The sequence below is a fragment of the Choloepus didactylus genome, chromosome 5 (assembly GCF_015220235.1).
Source record: "Choloepus didactylus isolate mChoDid1 chromosome 5, mChoDid1.pri, whole genome shotgun sequence".
Classification (NCBI taxonomy): Eukaryota; Metazoa; Chordata; class Mammalia; order Pilosa; family Megalonychidae; genus Choloepus; species Choloepus didactylus.
In genome coordinates this window covers 51,184,152-51,207,873 of record NC_051311.1, presented here as the reverse complement: position 1 = coordinate 51,207,873, position 23,722 = coordinate 51,184,152, and the positions used below count along the sequence as shown (strand labels likewise).

The 23,722-nt window shown below is 41.5% G+C and overlaps 1 protein-coding gene across 10 annotated transcripts in view; it reads right to left on the bottom strand.

Annotated features, from left to right (window-relative positions):
• Nucleotides 1-23,722, bottom strand: part of HIPK2 (homeodomain interacting protein kinase 2) — a 203,237-nt gene that overhangs the window by 31,588 nt on the left and 147,927 nt on the right. For 4 of the 10 annotated variants that reach the window (XM_037836043.1, XM_037836039.1, XM_037836037.1 and 1 more), the window contains 6 exons: nt 20,807-20,969; nt 14,648-14,855; nt 13,564-13,685; nt 7,755-7,897; nt 4,205-4,384; nt 1,000-1,281 (listed from right to left, as the gene is read on the bottom strand). In XM_037836043.1, the coding sequence (XP_037691971.1) occupies nt 1,000-1,281; nt 4,205-4,384; nt 7,755-7,897; nt 13,564-13,685; nt 14,648-14,855; nt 20,807-20,969 (1,098 nt within the window). The remainder of the gene's footprint in view (nt 1-999; nt 1,282-4,204; nt 4,385-7,754; nt 7,898-13,563; nt 13,686-14,647; nt 14,856-20,806; nt 20,970-23,722) is intronic. The other 6 variants (XM_037836038.1, XM_037836046.1, XM_037836041.1 and 3 more) reach the window with 3 other exon arrangements.

Here is a 23,722-nt window from a genome sequence, read left to right as displayed (position 1 = left end):
TCAAGAGTGGGAATTTATTACTTAATCAGAAGGATTTGTGATTACTAACTACATTGTATCCAATCAGGAATTAATAATCAGGGCATAATTGCAAACGTTAAGCTTCATATCCTGTCCTAAGATGCACTGATGAGCAGCACTGTGCTGGGGTGGGGGGTGAGGGGGTGGCCTCCCTTCCCTGGCACTCAGTTCCACTGCAAGGATGGGGTTGTGAGACTTCAGTAGCTATGGGGCCCCCAAGGTCCCTGAAGACGCAGAAGGTTATAGAACCGACTGCTTTGGAGGAGCAAGTTCCAGGGGTTCAGCAGGCAGTGCCACCTGAGCTGAGCAGCCCAAGCATAAACTGCCATTTTGTGGCTGTCTGGCTGGAAAGCATAGAAAAGAGGCTCTGGCGCCAGGGTTAATAGTTTTACAAATACAATAAATAAATATTTCTTTCCTCTCCCCAGGAAGCACACAGAGAGTAAAACGAATTATTACTATTTTGGAATAAACAGTAATACTCTTTGGGTGAAGAGCCAACTGACAGTTTGAAAGACTGGGTTAATCAGACATAGGGAAATTTCTGATTAATTGGACAATTACTTCAAATTCTGAGAGAGCCGAGGCAATATAAGAGCAATATCCTGGACAACTGGGAATAAATTCAGTAGCCCGGGGCAGAGATTTTTAAGCTTACAGGAGTTGAAATACACTGTCATTGTGTGCCTGATTTTTATGGTCTCAAGTTCCCCTCAGGTCTACTGGACCTATAACTTTTTTAAAACCAAAGTGATTCAACATTATTTTGAACGATTATGGAAAAATCTGTTTGGCATTCCCTTGAAATAAACTTTAGAACTCTAGGGCATAGCAAAACCAGATTTAAGGGGTCAGGAGAGAGATACCATTCTGTCCGATGACAGAAAACGGTCCCGATCCCCGGTGTGAGCCCAGGGAGCGTCCACCACCGGTTCTCCCGGTTCCTTCCCTTGAGGTCGGGAGGCGGAGCGGCCTCACCTGGTGGGGGCGTGTTTCTGCTCCTCCTCCTCATCCGTGTCGCTGCTGATGGTGATGACGCTGACCGTGGGGCTGGGGGTGTCGGGGATGACAATTGTCTGCCGCTGCCGCTCCCTGGTGGTGCTGGAGGCCACGTCACCCCTGCCGCACGTGACGGCGGTGCTGCAGGCGGGGCTGCTGTGCACCATGGCGCAGCGCGGGGGCGTGTTCTCCTTGACGCGCTTGGACCGCTGGGGGGAGCTGATGGCCTGAGAGGAGGACACCTCACAGGTGGACACGTTCCTGGAACGACAAAACCACAAGCACTCGCATGGGAAGTCCAGGCCCGGGGACCTCCTCCAAGGAGCCTGATTGCGAGCAGCACCAATGCTGTCAAATCTCCCTAAAAAAGTCAGAGGGCTGGGGCCATCAGTCATGAGCTGTAGCTGGACGAAGGGCCACCTCTCAGTACTGTTGTCAGTCGCTATGGGGACACGGACAGCAGCCTGGCCTCCTGCAGGCTCTGAGTTGGCTTTAAGGAGAAGGGAGGGAGAGGAGTTGGGGTCAAGGACTGGGCTGGTCTGTAGGGGCAGATGTAACCATCCGGATTTGGGCTGAGTTTGCCCTAGTGCAGCCCCATCTTCAGGGCCCAGGCCCTGCACATGGAGCTCTATCCTGTTGGGCTTAGAGCGCAGACACCCATGGGCATCTTCCCACACATACTTATAGCTTTCTTTTGTGGGGTGCTGAAAGAAGTGGTATTTGCCACATAAAGCTCTGGTTTCCTCGCTAATGGCTGTTCTATTATTTATTCAACTGAAACACTCATTTCTTAGAGTTTCTGAATCTAAAGGATCTAACCTGGGTGACTTTAAAGTTTAGCTTTCCTGCCTTTCTCCTCTGGGAAAGGGACACGATCAATAAAGTGTGTGTGTGAGTGTATTAAAAAAAAAAAAAGATTTTTTTGGGATTTGGACCCTCGAGTCTCATGGGAAGCTCATCAGTCTGTTTGAATTTTCATGAAAAATTGGGGAAAAGTGTATGAGGAAAACACATGCTAAAAAAGGGCCTTTTAATCTTGATTTTGATCGGTTGGACTTTCCTTATTAAATTAGCCAATGTAGTTTCTGGTAACTCTAGGGAAATATATCTTCTTCCCTGCCCACCTTACTGTTACTTATAGTATCTATACAGTAAGAGACTGAAGCCAATGTACAATGAAACTCAGACTCTGCTATATCCTTACAGGGTCTAGCACCTTCTAGATCCAAGAGATGGCAGTAAAATGAAAATAATTCAATAATGGGGATTTATTTAATTTTTTAGCTAGCTGGTATCAGATACATTGCTTGTTCCTTTTGGGAAGGCTAGTAATACGTTTTACTAATAAGACTGTTCCATTGCTCATACTGAACAAAACCCTATATATTTGTTATTACAATACCTGCTCCCATTTTGAGATTATGTTTCCCCTGCTCCAGCAGTTGTAATATCTCCACTTGGCATTGGTAAAGGAAAGCATGCCTGGCTGTACCACCTGACAGGGAGAGCCTTCTGGTCTTTCAGACAGTTTTGTCTAAGGCATTGGTCTTAAAACTAGGCAGAAACAGAACTTTCACTATAATTATATTGATCTTGAGATGCACTGGCAATGAGCCTTCATAAAACGAACTGGGCAGTGAGTGGACAACAGGGAGTGACTTGTTAAATAGGTCAGGGGGGCTCCAGGTTCTTCCTGCCCCCTAATGGGCCACAGTGAGCCGCGAGGCTAAGTCCAGTCCCAATCACATCAGTGTCCTGCAACTATGTCCTGTACCCTGATAGCACACAAGGAACCAGGCAATGGCCTATGTCACTGCTCAAGCTAATGATGACATGAGTGTGTTGTCACAGGGCCGCAAACGAAAGCATTATGGAGGGCTGCTACTGGTTTGCAATGAATTTCTCTGAGTTGTCAGCAATACCCAAACAGGGAATCTTAGGGAAGACTACAACTTGAGGGAATTCAGCTCCTGGATTAATTTTAGAATGAGAATGAAAAAAGCAGGCCTAATTTCTGGCATCTTGTGATATAAAGAAGTGGAAAACCAAAATTCACTAGTTACTTCACACGCTGGACTTCTCCATATTAACCTACCTCAAATAAGTAATTAACTACCTCTAAGTCAGCCACTGGATTGAAATGTAGGAGGAATTCTACAGTTACACAATACAGATCTTGATTTTTTTATTTTTATTTTTTTTTAAGTCAGGTTTATTGAGGTATAATTTACATATAGGAAAATTCACCCTTTTGAGGTGTTCTGTGAGTTTTGATGAAAGTATAATAATGTAACTACCACCAAAATTCCAGATACATAACATTTTTATCACCCCAAAAAGTTCCCTCATGTCCTTTCCCAGTCAATCCCCAACTCTCCTCCTCTAGCCCTGGCAAAAACTGTTCTGATTTCTGCCCCTACAGCTCTGCCTTTTCTAGAATGCCGTATAAACAGAATCACACAACACGCAGCCTTTTGTTGATGTTGAGTTTTCAAGAGTTCACTGAGATGAGACTGAATTGAGAGGGAATGGGAAAGAGCACTGTTCTGCTTGCTGGTTAGGGTTCTGGGATTTACCAAAGTGACACATACTTAACAGCAAGCAGCCAAGCGAGTTGTTGTTAACCATAGATTTCAAAGAAAGCCATTTCTCTGTTCTTTTTTTTTTTAATGTCATTATTGTAAATGATTTCTGAAGTGAAACTTCAAAAGTGACTCTGAGTATTTTCTAGACGAGTGGAAGGGGAAGGAAGCTCTTAAGGACCAGGCACTGAACATGCTGGGACTCCAGACCCCCACTCCCAGGGCGCCAGCAGGGCCAGGGCTAGGGTGAGGCAAGAGGCAGGGTTGGCACTTGCAGTGAGCTGACAGTGAGCACTTCCTCACACTTGGCGCAGCACCTTGCTCACCTCACCCTAGCCCCAGCCCTGGGTGACAGAGCCTTATGTGTCTGGTCCAATCTGGCAGGGTTCCCTAGGGAAGCTCCAACCCATCTTAAGAATTCAAGGACCCTAGGGCTAGACATAGGTTACAGGATGTTCTGCTACCTACCTCAGGAACAGGAATTGTTCCCTGTCTTGACAGTGCCAGAGCATATGCTGATATCCCTTAATGCTAAGCAGTGTTTTTTAAACACTCGAAGATCCAGATGTTTCTCTCTTCCAAAGGCCACTCTCCCGACCTACCTGACAGATGACTGGTGCTGCTTACTCTTCCGGGAGGAGGTGGTGCTGGTGGGCTGCTGCCGCATCACATGGGCCACACCCACATTTAAGGGCTGGGCTGCTGGAAGTGTCACATGACCGGTCAATAGAGCAGGCTGCTGCATGATGGGATTGTAATGGCTGCCGTGAGCATGTGTGTTCCTAAAAGAGATGGGAAAACAAGGCTCTTTATTGGTTTTACAAAAGCATAGCTCCTTTATAAGGTAAAGCTTCCTCCTCACTGAAAAGCTGACCAGAAAACACACCATCACAGCAGCTGGTCATCTCATTGCCCTGTGGGGTTGCTAAATTACTAAGGGATGACCCTACCAGGTATGAATTTCCCATGGTCAGTGAATTTTAAGTGTTGTTATGAAGGAGGGTGTGTTGGTTTGAAACTGTTATGTACCCCAGAAAATGCCATGTTCTTTTTTTTTTTATTTTTTTTTATTTTTTTTTATTTTTATTTTTTATTTTTATTATTATTATTTTTTTAATCATTTGCCATGTTCTTTTAATCCATTCCTGTGGGTGCAGACTTGTCAGGGGTGTGGGACATTTTGATTAGGCTATTTCCATGGAGATGTGACTCACGCAATTCAAGGTGGGTCTTAATCCTTTACTGGAGCCCTTTAAGTGAGCTCATGGAGAGACAGAGCTTAGAAGGAAAATGCCTGGGAGAAGCAAGAAGGACCCATAGAAACTGAGCCATTTTGAAACCAGGGCCCAGGAGAGAAAGACCAGCAGACGTCACCATGTGCCTTCCCATGTGACAGAGGAACCCCGGATGCCAGCAGCCTTTCCTCACAGAAGGTATCTTCCTCTTGATGCCTTAATTTGGACATTTTCATGGCCATAGAACTGTACATTTGTAAACTAATAAATCCCCATTGAAAAAGTCAATCCATTTCTGGTATATTACATTCTGGCAGCTTTAGCAAACCAAAACAGAGGGGGAGGGACACAATTTGTTGGTGAGGAAAAGGATATTTCAAGTGGGAAGAATGCCAAGTGTGCAGGCTCAGAGTTCTTAAGTTCCATGGGAAGGAGATAAATATTCCCTCCAATTTTTGGAGTCCCAAGCAGGTGATAATGCTGAACAATAATATACATTTTTTATTTTAGAATTTACAAAGTGCCTTCAATGGGTTATTTCACTCTACTCTGTGAGAGGTAGCGTATCTTAGTGATATCATTCTATAAATGAAGACATTATAATTTATGTGAAAAACAAACTGAAGACTGGGAGCCATATGTTTCTGGCATTAGGAAGTATTAACATTCTTTTGAATTCCCTCAGTAGCTAGTACAATGTAGCAGCTGATCAATTAATTACATGCTTGCTGAATGAACAATTAGCTTAACTGAAGGTTGACTAGACATTTGCAGAGTTTCGTATTAAATCAAAATTAATAACATTCAGACACATGTTGATATAAATACTGTCAGCCCTCATCCTGCAAATGGGTTACTTTTCAAAAGTTCTTATAGTTGGGGTTGTATGGAGTGCAAAGACTTGTTTTTCCACAGAAATATTATTAAAAGTAGTGTAATGAGTGATTCATAGACTTGCCCATAAAGGCCTATTTAAAACATCATAAAATTAAAAGCTGAAGGAGAATTCATTTGAATTTTTTAAAATTAGAAATCTAGAAGATTCTATCTTTGAAACTCAGGGAAAAGGACAATGAGGAGAAAAAGAAATGGACACTTCTGCGGAGCTTCTGCGAGTGTCTCAGATGTTTACATGGACTTTAGAAACTGATGCCACGGCTTCTTTATTTTGTTATTGCTATTTTTTTCTACCGACTTAGGGCAATCTTTTGTCTTTGATCTAGGTCTAGCACTGGTACCTGTCTTTTGTTTATTAGCCATGATTACAGATGTTCTTTGGCTTGCACATGAAATGGAGAGAGACCAGGGAAGGTAATGTTTCCTGTGGTAGCTAGGTAAGAGATGTAAAGAGAGAAAGGAAGGATGGAGGGGGAATAAGAAAATAAGCATGAACCAGCACATATGTGAGTATTCTGAAATTACATGAGCTATATAAATGCTAAAAGACAAAGGAAAAAGGAGTATAGCATGCTGTGTGGGCTTTTAGTAGAAAAGGGGAAGAGAATAAAAAACAAAACAATTGGTCAGGCGGCTTTCCACTTGGTTGCTGATCCTAATGAGCTGGGGGAGGGAAGGCAGTCTTGCTGAGCATGAATTGATGTGAATGGGGGAAAGGAGAAAGACAGATTTATTTATTGCACTGGTGTGGTACATGTTAAATATGGGCCAAATGCTTTGTATTTTATCTTAAATTAATCCTCCCAACAATCCTATGAGGTAGGCATTATTATTCCCACTTTACTGGAGAAGAAACACAAGGCTAATGAAAGGTTACGTAACCTGCCCCGGGTCACAAAGAGCCAGAATTGAACTCAGTTCTACCTGGTTTGAAAGTGCTTCTAATGAATGGGGGAGGGGTGTGGGAACGTTGTCAGTGGGAAGCGAGTGGGGTCGGGGAGAAAGAACCTACATACTCTCTTCTTTTATGTGTCAGAATAAAACACAGGGAATGGAGGAAGCTGCAGTAGAGGCTTGACTAAGGGATTATAGCACTACATTTTGACCAGGAACTCTTTATTCACAATAGGTCAGACAAGAACTGAGAGTGGTATGGAGACTGTCAGAGGGTGGAGGGGAGTGACTTACCCTGATGTCTGGGCTGAATGAGAGAGACTGCCCAGAAGGGCCATGGGGAGCGGGGGACAACCGTGGGGTTGACACTTGACCCTGTACTGGCAAAGGTCGGTATCCTGATGGTAGTGGGGTGGGGTAGGATAGGTGGGTGGTTCAAGGAAAAGTGAAAAGTGCCCATAAAAAATCAGAAACTTTAGTGTGTGGATGCTGGTGAATGGGATGGAGTGGAGTTCTGGAAACAGATGCAGGTGGTACGGCAGGCTGGTAGGCAGCCAACTGGAAGTCTCTGGGGTCTGTGGGAAGTTAACTCTAATCCATATGATACGATTATTACCTGAAGTGGTACACTCAACAAGCATGCCAGAACTCACCACTCCAAATAAATCCCATTCTGTAAAGCCTTCCCCTGGAGATCATATACCACTCCAGCATGCCCGTGTCTTAAAACACCTTGAGAACGTTTTCTAGAATTGCTTAGCAACCTCGGGGACTCCCTTCTGTATTCTTCAGTGGTAACTAATCTTTGCTTTCTGAGAGTGGAATTTCATTCTAAGAAACAATCAAAAATCATCTGGAGCCAAGTAGTGAATTACTTTGGTGATCCAATGATGTAATAGAATTTTAGGTCAAAAATGACATTTGACTATAAAGTAATGAGATTAATTTTCTTGTGTCCTGGTGCATTTATTTAAAAACAATCTCTTATTACACTGCAGTCAGAGTCCATGTAATATTTGTTTTAACTTAAAAAGCTCTTCACAAAGTAGATAACTCAGTAAAGGCCAGCCTGTCAGCTCTTTGGATCAGATACACCCACTCTCCCCTAGGAGGGTTTCTGTCTTACCTCCAGTCTGCCAACTGCTGGGTGCCTGCCATCGTCTCGGGAATCACAGTGGCATGCTGCACTGATGTGTGGGCGGCCACCCCAGTGAGCTGCTGCCATGCAGGGGGGAGCAGGATCTGCTGGGTGCCACTGGGCCAGGCCTGCTGTAGAACACAGGATGTTTGCAATCACCATGTTTGTTAAATAGACAATCAATTAGCATGAATCAAGCCTGGGGTTGTTCTAGACCCTGTGATGGATGCCAAGGGCAGACTTGGTGTCTGTTTTCAGAAACTACGTTAAGGTGAGATAAAATGAACATATATGAACTAAAAAGAAAATAATCAGGTGCAGGGGGAAAAATTCTAGTAGGGATTCATTCATGTTGAACAATGCTTTATTTATAAATTTCCTCTAATGAACAATTCTTGACATTTCCAAAAGTTCATTTATTCATTCATATTGTTACGCATTTATGTGCAAGGGATTGTGGTAGTTGAGTTGGGCCACACAAAGTTGTCTCCTTGCCCTCAAGAAGTTTTCCATCTAGTATCTTCTACTTAATATTTTACCTTTTGTTTATCAATTAGAATCCACAGCCCCAATTTGTGGTATTTTCTGTATCTAACTTTACACAATTCTAAAGTTCTCAAATATCTAGAACTTGCCTATATCTGAAAGTAAGAAAATACGAAGTAAAATTCTTAGCTAGGACCTTAAGCATAACTGAGAATTATGTTGACCCCTCAAAGCAAAAATAAGAGATAGTTACAGAGTCACAGCGTGAATCTTCATAAATATTAAGACTTTTCTAAGAATTCTAAAATTAACTTTCCTGATTCCTCCTGAACAAACTTATTGCTGTGTGTGTGTGTGTGTGTGTGTGTGTTGTGTTTTAAGCTCGTGGTATCTTCAAGCACTTTTCTGCTTGCCTTTGGTCATTAAATGAGTTAGACCAAATACTGCCCAAAGTTGAACACTTAGAGGACTACCACTGAGGTAAACACCTCTTGGGCAGATCAAGGATTTAAGGATTTAGGATCTTAGCCATCTCTCTCTTTTTCCATTGGGCTGGACCCTGGACATGACTAACAATGGATAATTTATATAATGCAGGGCTCTACCAACTCTGCCTGTGTTTAATATGTGTGATTTGGCTCACATGACAAACAAGCACTTCCTCAAATCAATTGCAAATTTGTGTCAAGGCTTAAAAAATAGTGACATCTTAAAAAATAATATAACCACACTTTTGATTTGAGTGAGATCTTAGAATTTACCTGGTCCATTCTTCTCATGTTATAAATGAGGCCCAGTGAGAGCTGTATATGTTTCTGATATTGCTTTTTTGCCTACTGATTTATTTTGGCATAGGCTGAAAGCTCTGTAAGTGCAGGGACCAAAGATGCCCAGCAGACAATAGTGCTTAATAAAAAATCTGTTGATAAAATGAAAGAAATGACTCTACCAAGGCTATAAAATTGTATTTCAGGTTTACTAAATTAACTGTATTTCAGGTTTTCTGATTTCAAACACATGAGCAGAAAAAGAATTGATTAAAATAGCTGTGAGCTCAAAATATTAAATGATTAAATTTCATTGGCAGTGTAAGACTTCTAACTTTAGTCACCTAGAACTCATTTCAGACCTCATGAAAAACATGCAGTTTTACAATTTCATTTAAAAAAATAAATCTTGATATCAAACTAAGGTCATTTTTTCCTATTTTCCTTAACTAGATGTTAAGATCTTAGCTCAGAGTTGGGATAAAAGGCTAGTTTTGACCTCTTGCTTTGACTGATATGCTCAACTCATTTGAGATAACGTTTCATCATGTATTTCTATCATTTTTTACTACTACTAAGAACAGAGCTAATATTTCTTGATGCACATTGTGTGATGGACACAGAATTAAGGCCATAAATGGATTTTCTGACTTCATCTTAACAATAATCCTGTGAGGTAGGGAATATTATTTTTCCCCCATTTCTCAGATGAATAAGCCGAGACACAGAAAGGTTGCATAATTTGTGCAGAAATCTGTAAATTAAGCATTTATATTTACTGCTTTCTCTCCCTAAACATAACTAAAATGACAGAAAAGGAATTTATAAAGAAAGCTACAGCGATTCACATAAACAAAGAGAAAAGAGGAGAGACAATAACAGTTAACAAAATTTGGAAGATGAGAAATGAATAGACAACCACTACTGAGTCAACAGACTGAAGGAACCTAGGTTCATGTCTGTGTATTAAACTATATGACCTCTTCACCCCTGAGTTCCCAGAATCCTGGTGTGCAGGTTTATACCTCCCAAAGCAGGAGGCTGGAGGTCTGTCTCTGGGAAAACCGACTAGCTCAAGAGAAAAGAACTATAGATATGACATCCCCACCACACACCAGCTTTCCAATTGATTTCGTTGGCTAGAAGAATGCAAAAAACTTCCTTCTGAAAGGGTAAAGTCTACAAGGGTCTGAAAAACAGAAATTTCACCATCTTGGGTGGACCCTCTAAATTTTTGGTCCAGCATTTTATAGTCAAGGGGGGTGTTTTGGACCCTGCCATTTGAAAAGTGGGATAACAAATTCAATGCTACACTTCTCATCTCTCCATCTTTACCTACTCATTCACAGTTTCTGTTGGTGGCCAAGATGCTTGCTCTAGCTTGGAGCTTAGGATAGAGGTACCAAAAAAGCTTCATCACTCATATTCATAAGCCAATCCATAAATATCATTCCCACAGCACTGAAAGAAGAGAATGTGATTCCATCTTCCCCTCCCAGGCACATAGCCTCAGGCTGCCCCAGAGAGACTGTTTCCCTTTAAGAGATGTGTGAGGATGGTGGGAAGTGGGGAGGAAAAGGCTGAAGAAAACAAAGCTAACACAAGGAATGGATTTAAGAGCCTCCATCTCTAAACTTTCACAAACAATATTCTTGAGAAGGCTTTTAAATATTTAGATAAAAAGGATGAGGCCAACTTTTTGACATCTTTAAAGTAATAGCTTTTGGAATGTCTTAGCCTGATATATGGACATTTATCCAGAAAAAATGTAGCCATCAGTTTAAATGTTTAATTATTGCTTTTTTATAACCAGTGTACTAATTTTATAAGTAAACTTATTTTTGTCCTGTGAAAAAACCCTTTAAAAATATGTAACTGAGAGCCCTATTTCAGCAGACTAACACATTGGCATGGACTAAGTGACAAGAAGATACAACTAATAAAAAAGACACAATATGATATTGGATAGGGAAGAGAGTATTTTACTATTTTAATAAATCATGGGAATCACGGCATGTCGAGATACATAGGCCTACCTTGTCCTTTTTAATGACCACATGGTGTTCCATTTTATGCATCAATTTATTTAACAAATCCTCTACTGATGAGAATCCTTATCCGTATACTTTTTGTTCACTTTTCCAATTACAGCTTTAGGTTAAATCCACTGGAAGATTTATAATGCTGCAGGAGTTCTTTTTCATGTGAGTAAAAGGTAAAGCTCTCCCCTGCTATGATTAAATGACTAAGAGAAACAAATTCAGAAAATGCTGAGCCTTGTGGTTTCCACCAAACTGAAGAATGAAGAATATCTATTTTAGGGAACAAAAAATACTAATTATTACTTCTTTCAGAGGTGGTTTCCTGGCTTACTAGGGTTAAATGTGCAAACACAAAAAAAGAATCTATAACTATCCTTTAAACTACATGTCAGTTCTATAGATTTGGGTTCACAGAGGTAGAACACTGGAAGGCTGGTCTGGCTTTTTGAACTAACAAGCTTCTTTGCCCCTGGAGTGAGTTGCAGTTCTTCTTCTTGATCTATCTGGGCCTTTCCTGAACTCTCCACTAACAGACTGTGCAAAAAATAATAATAATAAATTTTTTTTTTAAAAAAAGGACCAGTGAGAGTAGAAAGAGTAAAAGGCTTGCTTTAAATACAGAAGATGTAAATACAAAAGATTTTCTGTTTACAAACTTTCAATGGGACAAAACTTTGCATTCCACCAACAGATGGTGTTAGTGGTCACTTGCCCTGTGTGTCAATGTGGATGCAAGAACAAAGAGATTTAGTGTTGTTAATATCAATCTTAAGTTGTTCCAGAAAAAGAAGAAGAGGCAAGACTATCCAAAATATTTTATGAGACTGGTATAACCCTGATAACCAAATAAGAAAGGGAATGTCATTTCTCATTCGACATAGTGATATAAGAACAATAAATAAAAGATAAAAGGATTGAAAAGGACGAAACAAAGCATTATTCTTTGCAAATAAAAAGATTTTCTACGTAGAAAATCCAAGGGAATTCACAGAAACTATCAGAACTAATGAGAGTTTAGAAGGATTGCTAAAAATAAACTCAATATACCCAAATCACTTTCATCCCTATAAACAATTATAAAATGTAACAATAATTATAAATAATTATAATTATTAATAATTATAAAATGTAACTTAATGAAATTATCAATAGCAACAAAAACTGTAAAATACTTCGGAATTATTCCAACAAAAGAAAACATTATTGAAAGTGATGAAAGGTAACATGTTGTTATAGTATGTTCATGAATGAAATGAAAATATAAGGCAAATATAAATTCAATGCAAGTCCAGTAAAAATACACATCAGGTTTGTTTTTGCTTTTTTTAAAGAATTAAAATTCTTATGAAAGAATGATGTTAAAATCCATAAATAGACAAGCAAATTTGAAGAACAATATGGGAGCAGGCCTTTGCTACTAGATACCAAGACATACAATAAAATTATACTAATTAAGACAATAGAATAATAGAGAGGCCAATGGGATAAAGAACCCAGAAGAGACCTATGCAATACAAACACATTAAAATTAAATAAAACAAAATAACCAAAACTTCTATTCAACAAAAGACACCGTAAGTAAAGTGTCTTTTGGAGCACTTTGGGAAAGTCTTTGGGAACCTATTTATTTAAAAATAAGGGTGCTTTTAAACAACATTTGGATCATACTGTCCTTGGTGCCCAACCACAGAAACAATTATGTAGAGATAGTATAGCATGGTGGTTAAAATGCAGAGGCTGGCATTGAACAAGGTCTTGGGTTTCTGTCTTGATTTTATCATGTAGTAGCTATGTGACTTTGAGCAAGTTATTGCGCCTCCAATTCCTTATCGTCAAATAGAGACAAATACCTTACTGTATTGTGGGGATTAAATCAATTAACAACTATCAAGAGCCTGACACAATGATGATATATTTTTTTATTAGGGTTAAAGTGTCGTTAAGGATTTATTACTATTCTCACTGCATCACTGCTGTTACCTCATAGTTACATAAAACACCTTATAAATTTCCAACCCCCTTCATTTCTGTGATCTCATTCGATCATCAGAACACCTAGCTGGAGAGATCAAGCTCCAGCTCAAAGCTTCTGTGCACCTGGTTTTCAACAATCAAATGAGGAGATAGTCGCTCTTGGCTGTAAAAAGTCATTTCTGTTTTACAAGAAAGAAATCTGAGGCAAAGAAATGTTAACTAACTTGCCTTAGTCATAGAGTTGGATTAAAATCTAGGTCTTCCAGATTAATTGGCATTATAAAGATACAATAATAATAATAATATCCTCAGATTTTCCCTGTGTTTAAATTTCTTTTTGGAGTAGTAAATTAGGTACTTAGGGGGGTAATTCATCTGGGAATTGTTTAGAATATTGTTGATATATTCCAGTAACTTAAAGCACCTAATTCATTAGTAGGGAGGGAGTTAGCAGAAAAAAGTCTCTTTCATGAACAGCCCTAGCATGTACAGTGGCAATAACAGTAATAATAAAGAAGAAAGAATTACCTGGGCAAGCAGACCTGGTTGGATCTGAAGAGGCTGAGCTCCTGGAGCTTGCGTGACGATGGGAACTGCATTTTCCATTCGCACGGAATAGCCAGCGTGCTTAGAGGGTGAGGCCTGCAATCCTGTTCCAGACAACAGGCAAGGGAGAAGGTTTAGATAAGTGAGTGTCAACAGCTGGGCAGAGAACCTTCCAAGCTAGCGGTGTCATCTCGCAACTCCTCTTTGTGTCAGTCCCATCTGACAACCAGGCATTGCCTGGTCCTTTGGATGTTCCCCTTAATTTCTAACTTAAATTATATTAAAAAAAAAAATAAAACATTTACATGAATGTTTTCAAAGACTAGAAGGTCAAACCAAGGAGTCTGCAAAGCCAAAAAATGGAACAAAAGTAAAAATTTATGCTGACAAATTACAACAGGAAAATAAGGATTTCTGACCATGAAGATATATCTATGTATGTTGGAGGGTGGGCAGTGGATGAATCCATTTGGAACTGCACTGACTCTGAAACTGAGCAACCACACACGATTACGCCACGGTTTCGCAAAAATAAATAAAAAGAAATTCTTGCATTTTCTGGGTAAATTGTAACAAAGTACACAATTAACTCCGGCTTCTTGGACTGTATAGGAAAGAGAACAAGGGTGCGTGGACAAAGACTCATTTCGGGAGAGGGCTCTGGGAGGTTCTTTTTGGACATGTATATTCTTCACGTGAACTGGGACTTCACGTGAACTGTTAGCTGTCAGAGATTGACAATTTTCTGTAGATAACCCACAGAGAGGCTACTTCATGTGAGGACATCAGCATGACAAGGGGAAGGACAACAATGTGCTTATTTACCGATGGACTGGCCCTGGGAACAAAATCATTGGCTAGTGATGAGAATAACAACAAATTGACTTGGTGTTGAAGCCTAAGTCCTAGTGTTTCCAGGTGGGCAGCAGTATGACGAGAAGCTGGGAGCTCTCACCAAAAGAAAGGGGTAGGGCTCTGCTACAGACACGTCAACATGGCTGAAAACTGCAGGTGCCAGAGCCACACAGGCTGTCCTATAGAAAGAGCAGAGCCTGCTCATCCTTACCTTGGAAGCCAGGGGGACAGACGATGAGGGCTTGCTGGAAGGGGTCGGGCCGGGCACAGATCTGGGCGGTTCCCGTCTGCAGGGGCATGGTCCGCTGGGCCACTGCAGCCATGGATGCCGCTGAGGGCTGGTAGAGTGTAGATTGGTAGTTTAGTATGGAGACTTCGGGATTGGCTAAGGAAATAGTGGCACTGGTGGAGGTGGGAGCCTAAGGAATGACGGGAATTAAACAAAAATAAACAAACAAAAAAATGAGGGAGGTGATATGTTGGGAGACACGAATCTAAATCAAATAAATGAACTCCAAGAAGAACAAATAAACAAACAAGAGCAACAAAAACCAAGAACAACAACAAAAAAAGCAAAAACAGAGGGGAGTGGAAACACAGTTGAAAAGTCTCAGGTCAAAACAGGCACCTACAAGTCAAAACAGGCCCCACACGAGATGTAGAATCATTTTTGATGCTTACATTTAGGCTTGCTCCCACCATTTGTGCGGCCCAGACAAAAGCACAAACGGATGCCCACACATCCTATGCCTAAATACTGAAAAGTTAAAAATTAAGTTAGAAAACTGTTTGATAAAATATTCTACCCTTGCACTTTGACAAATACACCTTTATAACAGACCAGAAGGCCAAGTTGAATTTAGGATCTTGGACTCCCTGGAGTTCTGGAACATGGTCATGTTCCTCTGGCCTTTCTTTTCTCCCTCCATCTACAACTTGAGGGGCTTTGAGTGTACATATACAGACCACTAGCCCACATGTCCCAGCTCTGTTCACATTCGCCTCAAACAGTGAATTCTTGGGCCCAAGGTAGTACAGCCCACACTTGGGAGTACGAATCTAGAGAAGAGATATCTGTAGGTCCTAAAGGCCTGGGGTCCCGGGAACCCAGAGAAGGGCTCCTTGAAGCGGCACCTCTTGCTCAGGTCTAAGGGCAGCACTGCTTAAAGACACCCTTAGACGGCTGCAGAGCACAGCTACTGCAAAGGGACATGCTACAGAAATAGTTAGGGAGGGAGAGGTACACACTGAGACTTAGTTTCTTGTTTGAGGACTGTGCATTCATATGCTGCTCTTTAGCTAGCTACTAAGGCTGGAAGGCAGAGAGGAAAGATGAGAATGGGTTAAGAGAATTTTAATGGAGATGCATTTGACAAATACAGGCCATTGAAATTATGTCCTCCTTATTCTTTCAGGCAGAGAAATATCATTTGAGACTGAATTTCCAGTGAAGCAAGGCTGTGGAAGGAAAATATATTCTAAATTGTAACTCTCCTGTTTCACCCCATCTTCACCTGCTTCATTCTGATCTTTTAGCAAGATAGGTGGAGGTTACCGGAGGTTACCAATGGCTTCACATTCAACACTGTCTATAAGAGATTTTGCTTCTAGATGTTACAAGGACTAGGAAATTAGGAGGTAAAGAGCCACAAGAATATCTTGCACATACACACACGCAGAATTTCAAGAAGAGGATGTACGTGTGTCCAATATAATAGAAAGGACAAATTCTCATTTGAAATGTGTTGCTTTTTTAAATTAAATTCAGTTTTATTGAAACACATTCACACACCATACAATCATCCATGGTGCACAACCAACCGCTCACAGCACAATCATATAGTTACGCATTCTTCACCACAATCCATCTCCGAACATTCTCCCCACATTAGAAAGAATCAGAATAAGAATAAAAAGTAAAAGTAAAACAGAACACCCAAACCATCCCCCCTCATCCCACCCCACCTCCCACTCAGTTCTTGTCCACACCTTTCCACTCATCCATCCATACACTAGACAAAAGGAGTGTCATCCACAAGGCCTTCACAATCACACCGTCACCCCCCGTAATCTACACTGTCATACAATCGTCCTCAGGAGTCCAGACCACTGGGCTGGAGCTTGATAGTTTCAGGTATTTACTTCTAGCTATTCCAATACACCAAAACCTAAGAGGTGTTATCTATATAAGAACGTCCGCCAGAGTGACCTCTCGACTCCACCTGAAATCTCCCAGCCACTGAAACTATTTTGTCTCATTTTGCATGAAATATGTTTTTGTACTAAAGGATTTTGTACTGAATTTCAGTGCAAAGCAAATGAATTTGAAAGAAATCACTAAATTATATGTTGCATGTTTGGATTTTGAGATACATATTTGAAAACATATCTAATGCCTGTTTTTACAGCATCATGTAGTCTTCCTCCAGGTAGGCGTGACAGGGACTCTGTGTGCACACACGTGTGAGCCAGTGCCTGTGTTCTGCATGTGTCTTGTTACGGACAACCTGACAGGTATTTCATCTCTGTTTTCACCATAGCCCCATCTCTTCTGGAAGAAATGATCATGCACATGCTCAGACTCTATATGCTGAAGTCCAGACTCCCCTCAGGCCTGTGTGGACGTCCCTATTTGGGGCACCAATAGCCTCTTGGTCTCAAGCTTGTACTCAACTATCCCACCTTCTGGTCAGTCCTTGGTCCTGCTGCTTCTTCCCTCCTTAATGGCTCTGGAACCTGCTGACTCTTTTCAATTGTACATCCTTAGCTGAGGCCCTCTCCTCTCCTCGGAGCCTCCACTCCTGGCCATGCCCTGGCCTCCCCTCCTTTTCTAATTCTTCTTGGGCATAGAGCCTAGATCACTCTTTCCAAAAGACTATTTTGTGCATATCACCATGCCCTGGCTCAAAAATCTCCAATTACATTGAATATGCACCTTGGTCTGGCACTCCTTGTTTTACATGGTTTGGCTAATCTGCCCCTTCAAATTTAGCTCTGTCCACTCAATGATTTCCAAGCATGCTATGAGCACAGACCTTTCTGCATCACAAAAATCGTCTGGCACACAGCATCCTATTCATGCCTCTGTGCTTCAAGGCCTAGCCTGGGTCCCCTGTGCTCCACAGTGAAACCCTCTCAACACCATTCAATTAGTTGCTCCTTTCTTTGCTCTCACATGGCACTGTTGGGCCTTCTGGCCCAGCTCTTACCCCAGTACACCTTACAGTGTAGTCGGTTTCTCTAGATCGAAACTGCCTTGAGAGTAAGAGACCGTGTCTTACTGGTACTATACAAGTACTCCAGCCTCAGTGATCTCTCCTTCCTCTCAATTCCTGTAACACAATCTGTTTCTTTTACCCGGTTCTTAGTGTGTACTAGTCTGTTTTTTGATTTGCCTCTTTTTATTTATGTCCTGTCTCACCATGGAGATCATGAGTTTCTTGAGACATTAAGTCTTCTACAACTGTGTGACTTCAAGGACAAATGGAACTTTTGTCTTGATGTGGGCCCCAGTTGCCAGTGTGGCCTTTAGACATGCAGATCGTCCTGCTTAAAGACCAGTTGGAGAAACACATTTGAGGGTAGGGATTAAGTTTTCTACGTCCTCATATCCTTCAGAGTTGTCAGAAAGGTAAACAGCCTATAACCTGCTGGAGAGGAGCATAGCGAGAATCTGTACAAGCTGCTACAACTGATAAATAGAAATAAGAAAAAGCAAGTGCATTGGTAAAACGGGTTTTCCAAAAATGGAAGAAATGATCATGCAAGCAGTTATAGAAGATGTTTAAATGGTCTGACATCCAGACGGTAAGGGTTTGAGCTTGGGCTATAAACTCAAATTATAATTCTTGGCAGAAGACTAGGTCCAATTAACAGAATATCATGAAAATGTTAGACAAGTGGCTGACCCATAGAATTAAATAAGGAATACCCAAGAGAGGACCTTTTATTCACTATGTTATTAATGGGGTAGCCTCAACTTTTTAGAAAGTAGAGGAAGTCAGCTTCCTTGAGACATAAAGGGTTATGGATTACAGATCATTTGGGAAAGGTCCTTTGGTGGTATACTGGATGTATGTTATGGGCAGCAAGGAACTGTTTATGTAGTTTCATGTTCTTCTACATCTAACCATAAAAATATGGATATATTTTATTACTTTTAAATATCTAAATGGGCAAATAATTCCAAGCAGCTCAAGTAGAAGGCAAGAATTCCACCAGAACCACTGAACAGAGGAGGTCTTGTTGGATTTCAAAAGCAAATATCACCTAGGAAAAGCATTTAAGGACTTCCATAAAACTTAACTGGTGCTGTGTGTGTATATGCATGTGCATTTTAAGAGTCCAGACTCTGAAGTCAGATTGCTGGGATCAAAGCCCAAGCCTATCCTTCATGAACTAAGAAAGAAGCCTTCGGCAAGATTATTAATCTCTCTGTGCTTCAGTCTCCTTCTCTAAAATGGGGATAATGACGATACCTTTCTTACCAAGTAGCTATGAGTAGTAAGAGTTATGACACAGAGTACCTAGAAGAGACCTGTCACCCAGTAAAATGCTCAATGAATGTTAGCTTATAAATGTTACTACTAATTAATAATAATAACATCATCAGAGGAGGGAAAGCACATCTTAGTACTTAAGGCTAGGTGTACCCTGAGTAATTTTGTTTTCTGACAGATTTCAAAAGTAGGCCTTATCAGAATCCAATGCAAGAGAATGAGACCCTGTTCATGAACCCCTTGCTCAACACTCTGGCCCAAGAATTGTGCCAAGTTACCAGCCACTTCTGCTTTACCCTCATCTCAAGCCTGATTTGGATGGTCTCAGGCTTGCTGAGAAGGGGGTGGGGGTGGGGAGTTTGTCCTTATTAGATGGCTGCCATTGGCTTGATGGGAGGCCCTTTTAGTTTTGCAGACTTTGTGATGTTCTTTGGAATGGACATGATAGCTATCATACAGAGGGTATGACAGGATGGAGGGGGCATTTTCTGGTAGGGTCAGGAACCCCAGAACAACAGTTCTCCAGGCCAGCAGGGAGACGTCCATGAAGGACGGCCTGAATGGGAGGCTCAATTTGATATAAAGTAAGCATCTGAGGAGTAGCCTCTGCTCTGACAGCTCTTAAATGCTTTTGATATTGGATGGGGCAGATAGATGGCAAAGGGTGATAGGTGGTTTGGAGTTAAGATCTGGTATCTCCAGAGATCTGATGAGAAAAAACAAACCTCTTCAAGGAGGTGATGAGGGACAAAACCATGCTGACATTGTGGTCAAGATGCTTGGGTGTCTGGCTGGATGCCTTGTTTCACTGGACTCTAAGCATTAGAGAGCATTAGTTCTCCACCCTAAGGAGAACTTTAAGAACACTAATAGCCCCCAGAGGGCAGCAGATACACATGGCGTCTCTTAGAGTTTAGGCAGATGGGGAGATGTTAGACTGGGAAGTCAGGCTAGGCCTTAGCAACCCTGTGTGCTGCATGAAAGGCCTAGGAAAACAGGTGGGCAGGGACAGGGGCTGAAAAGCAGAGGACAGTGACTCTTAAGTGACAGTAGGGAACCTGTCAAAAAAGAGTGGATGGCCAGGCAAAGGCATTTTTACTTTAGGTTTAGAGCAAATACACTTCTCTGAAGGTGTGTGTGTACAGGAATAAGAGGAATTGCCACTACAGAACGACATGAAGACTGAAAAAGGTCTAAGAACAACTTGTTTGGAGAACCACTAAGACAGGAAGATGGGAGTAAAAGCTTAATGTTCTTACATACTAGAGGCAGCTTTTGCTAAGACTGGGAGATTATTCATTCAGAAAATTTTCCTAGGTGTTACTTATTCTAAGCAGTGTGTTAGGTGCTGGATTCTGCTCATTTTTCTGCAAAAGCTTGGAATTCTGTGGGAAAAAGACTCTAGTTCCCTGCCCCTTTTTAGCTCCAGCTGCTGGGAACCTGGTGACAGACTGATGAATTAATTTTCCCCATGACTTGGGGAAAAGACAGGTTTTCACTGTCCTGAAAGGAGAAAGACCCTCCAGGGTAGCGGGAAGGGGAAGGAGCCTCACCAAGGGCTCTGAACTGGACAATCTCCAGGGTCTCTGCCAGTTCTAGAATTCTTTACCGGGCAGATGTCAGGCATAAAAGGATCACAGTATCTCTTTTACCTTATTCCCATATCAGGACAGAGAAAAGCTTAATGAGTCCTTTTCTGGAACCTTTCAATAGGATCAAGAAGCAATGCAAAGAGAACCTGGTCCTTGAAAAGCATGATACGGAGGAATTTTGTCTCCTAACTAGGTTTGGTGAGAAAATGAAATTCCCGATCCTCACACTGTGTACCCACTTACCTTTCCCTGTCACTTGGGTACTTGCTCCCCACTCACCTGGTTGTGGACAGTGTTCAGCTGGTTGTTAAACGTCATGGTCAGGTTGGTAGATGTGCTGGGGGCCACATGTGTGATGAAGGGGGTTTTGCTCTGGTTCACCGTGTCATACATATTCACCCGACGCTTGCAGATCTCCATGTTCTGGAAACATGATTTGACGCTGTTCATGCAACAGACAGAGGCAGATACAGGTATAAGGGAAAGAAAAGTGGGTAACATGGGATTAAGAGAAAAAAAGAAAAAAGGAGAGAACTGTAAATCTAGTAAAGATTAAAACTCTAAATTTCCTGGATTTCTCGTGTTAAGTCTGCATTTGCTACAGACAACATTATTTAGATGAATTTGTCCTGTTGTCCTACTACCCCTTTACCCCATCCTGGACAGGTAAAGGTTCTACACATCACAACAAACCTGAAAGTACTCACTGCATTTTCCTCACATCAATCTTCACTGCTCATTCTCAACTTTCAATGTGGTTTCTGGCCCATAAACAGAAGTATAAGTTCACTGATTGGATCTTGGACTTACACATAAAACAGCAACTTACAACCTGCCTCCACATTCCCCAAAGACAACTCCTTTCTCTTCTCAGCTACCCTAGGTCACTGGCATCATCTAGAGGATGGCAAGGGAAATATCCAACTAGTATCCTAACCACACTGCCACTCTTTCCTCCCCACTGGAACTCTGCACATGACAACAATAATGATAATAATAATTATTAACAGTGGCTAACATTTACTGAGAGCTGTGGGAGGTGTTTGCAAGAATTATCCCACTTGGGCCTTACGGTGCCTACAGACACCATTATTGTCCTTATTTTACAAGTAAAGATAAAGCTAGCAGACAGGTAATTTGCAGAGCAAAGAGCTAATTGCTGGCAATCTTTGTGTATACATATCCATCCTCTTTAACTTCCTTCATCCTTCCTTTTTCTTTTCTAATTATTGCCCTGTTACCTAAAATAAAAATCCACACCCTCTTTTTTCTTTCCTCCACTCTATCTGTGGATCAAAACAAATCCTTAATTATGAAAAGTAAAGCACAAAAGTTGTGTGACACCAGCATCAAGGAAAGGTCAGACACAGCGGCCTCAACCATTCAAGTACTTGAATATCCACCATAAACTGCCCTCCAGAATTTACACATTGCTTTTCATTTCTGTGTTACCTTCTTACTTAAACTTGGTTTTCCTCAAACGCTAATATTCAATATAATGAAACCCCATTTAATTTTCAATTTAAAATTTCCATTTAAATTATAACGTAAACTTATGACTGCTTATGTTGGCCACATCATGGACACTAAATAAACATTTACTGACTGACAATCTGGAGAGAAAGGAAAACATATTCTTCCATAATCAATAGCTAAAAATACTACCAATAAAGCTGGCAATGCCAACATGTGAACATTTACTGAGCCCTAAGAACAGTGCTAATTGCTTTCACTTGGAACCTGAAGGAATTTAAACATGGAATTTTGTATTCTTTTTGGAAGATATTTAAAGCATTCAGAGGTTTTGTGGCAATTCAACACAAGGTTTTAAGTCTCATTGAGAATTTTCTAACTGAAATTGTTTGCGTTTTGAATTTCAGGAAGAGAAAACCACTTTCATGTTGGGTTAGTCTGAAGAAAAGGGTTTTTAAAGAACTTGTGCACTAGAATCCTGGTATGGAGCCATGGGGTGTCTGAACACCTACCGGCCCAGGTGTTGGAAAGCTCTGGCTCAGCCCCAAGAGTGAGTCTAGTGCAGGGTAGCTCTGGAGGTTTCTTCACACCTATGGGTTCTCCATGGTTTTTCCAACAAGTTTCAGGGAATGTTGGGGACAAGGACTACACTCAGGTAAGCCTAGATGTTTTCTTAAGACCTGTCTTTCCTTCTTAGGCCCATTTTCTGAGTTCTAAATTGTCAGCACTCTTAACTGAGTCTCCGTGAAGTTCTGAATTCAGTGCTGATGCTCATGGTCTCCACGTGTCCCAGCACAGTGAAGCACTCCACTGCCACTTCTCTACAGGTCCCCAAGACGGGCAGCACCTGGAGCTCCTGCAACCAAGCCCCTGACTTTATGCCAGTGCCCGTCTCACTGACACAGTGCAGCACACCCTCCCCTCAGCCTCCCATCCGTGGCTGGTTCTCAATCATCCTACTTCACCCCTGAATATAAAAAGACTATTCTTATGAGAGTCCTATCCCATACATCACTGAGTTTGCCCTTTCTTGTGGCACAGACTGACGCTTCTTTGACCTACCCCCCCAGCATACACAGGAACAGGACAGATCCCTTAACAAGGGTTTGGAAGAGATATGCCTACATTCCTTCTCTGTGCTGGAATTTGTTTGTTTCAAATGTGGTTATAAATCAGACACTGTCTGGTTGCTGCAATGCAATTTGACTTGCATAGCACTGACTAATAAGAAACAACTGAAACGGAGGAAGCACCATTTGTCCTGGGCCCCACCTACACATTTCTTGTAGACTGATTAAGGTTGAGATTCAGGCCTGATCTGAACCAGGGCATGGTGGGGCCAGCCATGATCAGGCAACTTTGCCATCTCCAAGGCTCTTCTCGTAGTATTCCTTTATCCTCCTGTTCTTAACTAGAATTGGTGCTCTCTTGAGCACACTGCTTTCCCCTGCAGACATTTAGAGATGACTATTCTCTCACATCTTAAGTCCCTCAGGGTTGAGAGGCTGAAGTGACTGATATCCCCCATTACCTTCCCACTCTGTTGTCACCCAATGACCTCCTTTTCTTTCCCCCTCATTCACTGAAGTCTTGGTTACTGGTTTTGTCTTCCTCTCTAACCCACTCTTGTCCATCTAGGGAGACTTCAGTGGTCACAGTGATCACTCATCAAACATGAAGGATTCTCAGTTACTTGTCCTCATCTCCAACGACCTTGTCCTC